At 29.2% G+C, this 8,498-nt stretch overlaps 1 protein-coding gene across 3 annotated transcripts in view; it reads left to right on the top strand.

Annotated features, from left to right (window-relative positions):
• The window catches only part of LOC129961050 (uncharacterized), a 39,035-nt gene extending 33,067 nt beyond the window's left edge, over positions 1 to 5,968 (top strand). For all 3 annotated transcript variants that reach the window (XM_056074852.1, XM_056074851.1, XM_056074853.1), the window contains 2 exons: positions 2,681 to 2,890; positions 5,549 to 5,968. In XM_056074852.1, coding sequence (XP_055930827.1) covers positions 2,681 to 2,890; positions 5,549 to 5,763 — 425 coding nt within the window. In that variant the 3' untranslated portion in view covers positions 5,764 to 5,968. The remainder of the gene's footprint in view (positions 1 to 2,680; positions 2,891 to 5,548) is intronic.
• The last annotated feature ends 2,530 nt before the right edge of the window (positions 5,969 to 8,498 follow it).

Below are 8,498 nucleotides of genomic sequence, written 5' to 3' on the forward strand. Positions count from 1 at the left end.
CCAAATTTAACATAGGATTTGAAATGAATCCAGTTTGTGCATTGGTTACAATTTAAACTTAACCTTTCGTTTTTAAAGTGATTAACACCACTGTGATTTTAGTCCGTTCATATAGTTCCATACTTTCTGAAATTAATATTATCCCAAGATAAATTAAATTTTAAAAGGCATAGATGATTTTACGAGCAATAACTTATTGAAATCGACATTTTGCGGAGTCTTTGTAGCAGTTCTTGGTTGTATAAATTCAAGTTATCGGCAAAGCAATTTTCAGTACTTTTTATTTTGATTAACATAAATACTTGAAAAGCTTTTATTTTTATGATGTTGATCTCTTATATGCAGGATAGTTAGAATTAGAAAATCTGCTTTTATGTCAATGGAAAGAAAGAAACCATTAATCATGAAAAGGTGTCATCTACTGAGGTAATGGGAAAAAGAACAAAGTAAAAATGCTAAAATAAATTTCAAATTTGGTAATAAATTTAATAAAAGCAGCTTTTAGAAATGCATTAAAAAGTAAATTTTTTATTTTAATTATTTACTACTTTTTAATTTGACACATTATTATAAACAATATGGAAGCTTGAAAACAGTTTCCTTTCAAATTTTCTGCCGGTATGGAGTCAAAATTTGGTTAAATTAACCGATAAACTGTTCCTAAAAATATAGGAATAATTTACTGTCATCGACAATGCTTACTTTTAAAAATTTGAAAATGCTACCACATTAGGAAATGAATGAAAAGCTGATTGGAAAATTCTATGTTTACCAAAATGAATCAAGGCAATTCTAATGAAACGAGCCTTCCAGTTCCCTTGGCCATCTGATACATCTGAATGATTGGCCGCCGCGAATATTATTATGTGTATTAAGGTCATTTACAAAGCAGCTTTCACCGGCACATGCGCTGAACCGTCCCGTAGGAGGTATGAATTGTCGGGATGTGGCCAATAAATACAACCAATCATTATTGATGCACCCTCAAAGAAAACAAAAACTTGCTTACTTCTCACGTGACTTCTCTTCATCATGTTTGAAGTGCCTCCCTTTATATCAGGAAGCCACAATGCTTGCTTGGATTGTTCAAAATAATTTTTTTGCATCATAACTATTTGTTAGCATAATTTTAGGTCTTACATTAAATCTTTTATTACACGATTTTTCGTTTTATTTTGTTAGATCTTTAAATTTATTTAATTGATTTTTTGAACAATTCGAAAAAGGCTTGTTATTTAATATTATTAGAGAATGTCAAAACAAAATAGTATTTCCATTTTGAATTTATGTTTTGTTTATTTTGTTAAAATTTGTAATTAGATTACAATTAATTTCTTACATGCTATTTATTATTTATGTGCACGGATATGTTCAAAGATATTTAATACTTACAGGAACAAAATGCTCAATATCATGCAGGTTTAAAATATCCTTTTTATGCTCATGGGTTTAATAATTTTAGTACGTGAAAATTTGAATAACTCTTTCGTATAAAAAAGTAATCTTTCTTTTCCACATTATTATAGCCAAAATGTCTTTCAGTAATGCATTTTTGTCAACTCAGAAAAGTTATGTAAAATGTAAACAGCATAAAATTTTAATGACAGATAGATGCACGTTGTGTCGTACAGCGAAACAGTTGCCTAATTAAACACGTCTTGCAACTATTTTGCCTCATGAATTGATTCCATTATTAATATCTGTTGCATTCTTAGCACTTATGAATAATTCTTAATTAATACAGATCGCAATTCCAACTGAACAGCAACAACTGAATTATGCATATGCGAGGAAATGTCTTTTAGCATTTGCCTCCTCACTGTTCGAAAAGGACACGAGCGCGATTGATATTCTTGTGCTAATATCATTTCCTTTCAGTGGCGATTCCCAATTTTTATCTGGCGCAGTATGGCCAGATATGGCTTTTGCGCCATAAAGCACCACAAAACCAAACCAAAAACCCAATTTTTATTTCCTCCCGTATCCTTTGATTATTCTTTTTATTTCTACTCCCCTCTTTCCGCCCTCCCTTCACGCAAAGAAATTTTTGTCAATAACGTTCAAAGCTTAGGTGAGCATAATAATATTTTTTAGTGTATATTTTTGACTTGATCTTTATATTTTATTTTAACTTTCAATAATACTAGTTCCACATCCTTACAAGTAAAAACAGCTCTGAAATAATTTCACATTGACTTAAGATGAAAGCTAACAATTATTCGTCGTGATAATGAACTATTTAAATGGAAGACGATTCTCATGCAATCCTTGAATTGTTTCTTGGTGTTGAAATGTTATGAAATTGAGTTTAAATGACGGTAGATATAATCTCATGTCTAGAGTTGTGTCAATAGTTCTGTAATATCGTTTATTAATATAAGTGGAGTATATGCTTTTCCTGAGTTAGAACAAGTATTAAATATTGTATTAACACCTAGAATACCTAGTAGACTTTCGGATTTTCATAATTTTTATTTTTCTCATGAGCGTAGGCATATAAAATAATTCTTTAATTTTTGTTTTTCATTCTAATTTCTATTTCACTTTAATTCACCTAAATATATTCGTCACTAGCACCAATATGATGTAATAACTTTGTTCGATTTTTTTTTGCCACACTCTGTAATGTTTGTTATTTGTCTATATGAAGCACATACTTAAATGTTTCTCATATTTATAGGTTGCATCTACATCGATGACTGCAAAATCCAACCCAACATTCCATTGTATTTGATAGTGTCTGGTGTTTTGGGAACCATTCAGCATTTCATTGCAATTTGGACGAAATATGTGCCTAAAGATTCCTTAGGGCGAATAAAGGAATACCGAAATTATTGTAAAATAGTTGATTGCGTTATACAGCTTTTCCTCACTATATGGTTTGTGCTAGGTATGATAATTTTTTTTGTTATATAGTACTTCTGACCTTGAGGTTGTGATTTCCTTACACATCCTCGGAACACATCCTATGATATTTCTTAATTTAATTTAAATTCTAATTCATTTCCTAATTTTCATCTTAAATAAACCTATGTTATTTTATTTCAATTCTTTTTCTTATTTTATCATCCAATTCCCATTTCTTTATTTAATTATTGCTAACATGGCTTCTAAAAAATGGTCGAGTCGGGAAAGCTCATGTTCAGAACGAAGGGATAAAAATCCCTCACATTTTCGCATTCTTTTAAGTACCCAAGATTTCCTTTCCTGAGTCGACACGTTTCAAAGAAATCCTAATCAGATTCTCTTCGTAAAATCTCTAAAAAGAAAAATCTCGTTTTTTTTTCTCTTTTGTTCTGATGCGAACAGACGTGTTTCGCCTTTCGTCCGTCCTCGTGTGCAAATTCCAAATTCCTCCGTGTGTTTATACCAAAAGTCTCTTGATTTTAGTCACGAGCCTGTCAAAATTAGGTTATATATATATATATATATATATATATATATATATATATATATATATATATATATATATATATATATATATATAATATACTCTTTAAAACCGATGACTTCAGTATCTGAGTGAAAGGATAAAAATCACAAATGCTTACAGCATCACTTTACAGACACCGCGATTTTTTTCTTTAAGTCAACACGTGTAAAAGAAATTCCAATCAAAATCTCATAGTAAAATCACTGAAGGAAAAAAATTTCTATTTCTTTTGTTCTTGTGTCGCGATGTAGACTGACGTATCTCTTATCGCTTTTTTTTCTCTGTACAAATTGTGCCACTCGGAAATTATATTTTTGTTGTTTCAGCCTGTATCATTGTGAAAGGAATTTGTGAATATAAAAAATGGGTACCCGTTAAAAAGTAACAATGAACATTGTAAGAAAATAATTTATTTCTTTTAAATATCTGTTTAAAATCACTTGGAAAAAATCTTCACTGATTCTATTACATACAGAGACAGTTTTTGCTGAAAAATGTTAATGCAGACTTCTGCATTCAAGTTTTCGTACAGACAGACTACTGTACCAGTTTCCACCTTTTCAATATATATATATATATATATATATATATATATATATATATATATATATATATATATATATATAGGCTTATTTACATTACATTATATAAAGAATTGCAAAACTGATATTTTTCAGGATATCCGAAGGGAAGAAGTTCAGTCACTCTTCAGCGGATATTCTGTCGAATGTTCTTGAATGCACTGTCATTCAATATAATCTGATTATCAAATAACTGATAGTCTAAAGAAAAACCGGTTTTATTAAAAAATTTAAAAATGAATCTTGTAGAAATTAATCTAAGGAATTATCTGTTTTATTAAACGCAACGATGAATCTTGTAGAAATAATCTAAGGAATTATCTGTTTTATTAAACGCAACGATGAATCTTGTAGAAATAATCTAAGGAATTATCTGTTTTATTAAACGCAACGATGAATCTTGTAGAAATAATCTAAGGAATTATCTGTTTTATTAAACGCAACGATGAATCAAGTAACAATAATTGACGGAATTACTTGTTTAATTAAATGTAAAAATTCATCTTGCTTTTCAAACGCATAAGAGGAGTCTTCTGGGATATTTTCTATTTGTAGGAAAACTCTTAAGTGCATGTGCAGAAATTAAATTATACAAACACCTGTTTTTATATCGCCTTTTATTCGGTTTTCTATTTTTTTTCTTTCGTTATTTTTAGGTGAAATATAAACTTTTTTTTTGTACCGATTTCGTTCATCAGTATCCTTGTCAGTTAAACTCACAATTATATAAATTTTAAAAATATTTTTTCTTTCATAACTAAATGCTTTATAATATAGCTTCTTGAACCTTTTTTTTTCCTTGTTACTCTCTTCCCGAGTTAAAAGAATATTACCATTTCATCTTTGTTCCAAAATTTAATTAATTAAACACAATTAAATCAAATTTAAAAGAAAATCATTTGATTATAATCAAAGCGAATATTTTTTTAAATAACTAGTCGCCAGTTTCGATTAAATGCTGGTGACTTTCTGAGCTAATTTTTGTGTATGTAGTGAATAATCCTAAAAAAAAGTGCAGTGATTATTTCTGCCATGCTTTTTAATAAGTTTACTTTGACATCTTTTTAGTACGTGGTAGCCTTATTTTTTAAAAAAAATAACCTCCTTGCATTCATTTTATTGTTTTTTATTTTTCATGATAATTTTTATTAATGCACTTCAGCTGTTTTTTATTATATTTCTTTTTTGATTCATTATTTCTGCTTTTGAAATTTATTTTCTACACAAAATGTCTCGATGTAAAAACATTAATTTCCATCATTAAAAGATTGCTTAAAGAAGGCAAAGTAAAGAGTTCATTTCTCATCTTCCTATTTTCCGTACTGCTCAAGAGGGATAACAGTACATGGTAAAATGAGATAATACATAGCAAAATGAAATACAAGCGATAATACAAATTAAAATGAGGTTATAAATAGCAAAATGAAAAACCATTTGAAACTGAATTTCGGTAGCAAGCTAGAGAACTTTTATTTCATTTTATTCTCTCTATGGAAGCCTAAAATTTTTAATTTGAAATTCAATATTTTTTTAGGTTGCATTTGGGTGTATGGTGTGTACAACGAGGTTGAGTACCGAGATACCGAGAGGAATGAGTACTGTAACCAAACACTATACCTTTTCGCATTCTGGATTCTCAACTTCTCTTTCATGATACTTGCTCTTCTTGCTGTCATCGCTTTGAGTTGCATTGTTTGTGTCATGGTTTCTCCAAAGAACAGAAACAGAGAAACTGAATCGATTGCATAAGATACAAACACAAGGAAGATTTAAAAAATGCATTAGAAACTTTTTCTTAGAAAGCGACTCATCAAGTCAAAATATGAACGGAAAATATCTTATCAAGTTTCTGCGCCATAAAAATTTATATTACTTTTTCAGATGTATATCATTTGCTTTTGTGCCATAAACAAATTTTAATTTTTTTAAGAATAAAAATGTTTTTATAAGAAGATTTTCAATTGTTCTTGCATTCGAATTCTAGAAGTCAAATGATTCGATAAATGTTATTTGTTTGTAAGAAGCCATTAAGTAAAACACGTTTGCTTTTTTGAAGCGACAAAGGGAACTCAAGAAATCTCAACAAATTATTCGGATAATGTATTCGACAGCTTTACGAAAACTTGAATGCTTGAATGTTGTTTAATGTTTTGCGTTGAAGATAAGGGTTAAAAAGTAAGACTTTTAGAGGTTTATAAGTCAAAAAGGGAAACACGTGATTTTATATAAAATAGCTAAATTTCTTCAATTTCAATCCGGGAGGCTATTGGGGGGGGAGAGCTTAGTGTTCGAATGCGGTAAAAATGAAAAGAAAAAAAAAAGGTTTAAAAAACAGAAACAATGAATATTTCATTACTTAAAAAAAAGCAGAAGTAATAAAAAAGCTGAAACAATATTTTTTTATTACTTTTGTTATTTTCCCCTTCTACTTAACTTGCACACATTAGTCAAATTAAAGTAATTATATTATATGCATAATAATTATTGAAAGTGAGAGTTTGTTTAAATAAATATATTTCTTTGAATATGAAATATTTACTTCTAAGTAAAATCCCATTTCGAAAACGCACTTTTTAATACTATTATACAGCTGAAACATTTTTATTTTAATTACCTTCAACTTCATAATCATGAGATCTATTTTTCCCACTCTTTACCAGGTGGCGTCCCTAATACGAAATCTGTATTTAATTTAATAAATTATTAACAGACAGTTAAGTTCTGAAAATATTATGATAGTCCATTGCCATCGAGATTTCATAATTGTATAAAATTTCAAATGACTCTCATTTCGGCAAGTGAAAAAAATGAGTAACAAAGTTCTGCCTCTACAAACATGGAACAAGTCAACTGAAACAAAAGTGTTTAAAAATGAAACATATCCGAGACATTTTATCCATCTGGGAGAAACAGTCGAAAATCGGGAATGTGCCATCTCATCTAGGAGGTCTGGTAAGACTATTTCATGACAAACCAGAGGGAGTGGTCTCTTCGAAACGTTCTCGCATACTCACCAACAAAGGTCTTATCCCTCTCCCCCGTATAAAATTGTGGACTTTGGGTAAGGATGCAAATGCCTTGCATGGCATTGGCGAACATTAGTTATGAAATAGAGATAGTTGACTTGAATCGAACATTTTTACAGAATCTGTCAGGCGAATATGTATTTTGGACGCCTTTTTACCAACCGACTGAAAGCCGAATGACAGTTGTAGCCACAGGATCACATACAGAATTTCATTGGTTTAAGTCTGATTAAGATTAATTTTATATGTATAGTACTGTTTGAAGTTATAGTTATTGCTTTAATATCAAATTCTTTTGTATGCGGACAGCCAGACAGACAGACTTCTTCTGAGTGATTACTTCTTTTTTCTTTCTTCAAAATATGTTACAAATCTACAAATTAAGTTTCAAATACATATGTCAAATTTCATCCGACCTACTCAAAACATTTTCGAGATAATTGTGTTTACAAACAAACAGACAGACAGACATAATACTAAAAATGTGTTTTTCGAGCTCAAGGAAATCTGAAACGTGGAGATTCATCCAAATCTCGAGTTTGCATTTTTTTTTGACGATTGCAATATTTTCTTTATACATCGTATACAAAAAAGTGAAAACTACAAAAAAGAAGGTAAAGAAAATCATCAAATAATATGAGTAAACATAGAGTTTAAAAAAAATGTTGGAAGTTATGATGTTTGTGCTTCGCTACTTGAATAAATTATTTTAAAAGATATTATATTCCGTAAATTTAAACCTAAAATTCAGGATCCCTGTTATGAGCAACTATTCCGACTGGTTCATTTAAGATTATCGAATAAATGATTTAAAAAATTCACAATAAAAAAATGTTGCATCACTTTATCCTTACTCACCAGGAAAAAAGTGTTCAACCAGTAAAAATCGTAACATTGATTAAGTGTCAACGCATATGATTTTTCGAAGATTATTTTATATTCCTAAGTGTTTTTTTTAAAGCAATCTTTATTGAAGATAGTTTTTTTCCATACGGCAGATGGCAGGAAAAGGCCGGGGAAGTATTGAAATAAAAAAAAAATGTCAACAAAAAGCTTTTAATGCTTTAGAAAACTGCGTCACCTTCAATTTTCAATGTAAGCCTATGTTGTTATTTTTTTACAGCTTAAATCCATAAAAAAAAAACAAAAACATAATGTTCTATATTTTTATCTTGATATTTTAACTGATTTTTTTTAGGAACAGGCGTCTTGTTTTTGTTCATTTTTAACAATTTTTCAGAAGAAACTACAGACTATGAACAATTTGTTCATAGTACAATTAATTTTTCTTATAAATAAACCCATTAACTGTAATTCAATTTTCTATACATTGTGTTGACCTTTACGCTTCAAAAATTGTTTAAAAGATAGATGGATAAAATACAGAAAAAATATTTATTAAATGTATTTCTGTTATAGGATAAACAAATCAGGCAAATAACAGTAGATAAAATCAGT

Source organism: Argiope bruennichi, chromosome X2, assembly GCF_947563725.1.
Source record: "Argiope bruennichi chromosome X2, qqArgBrue1.1, whole genome shotgun sequence".
NCBI classification, from domain to species: Eukaryota; Metazoa; Arthropoda; class Arachnida; order Araneae; family Araneidae; genus Argiope; species Argiope bruennichi.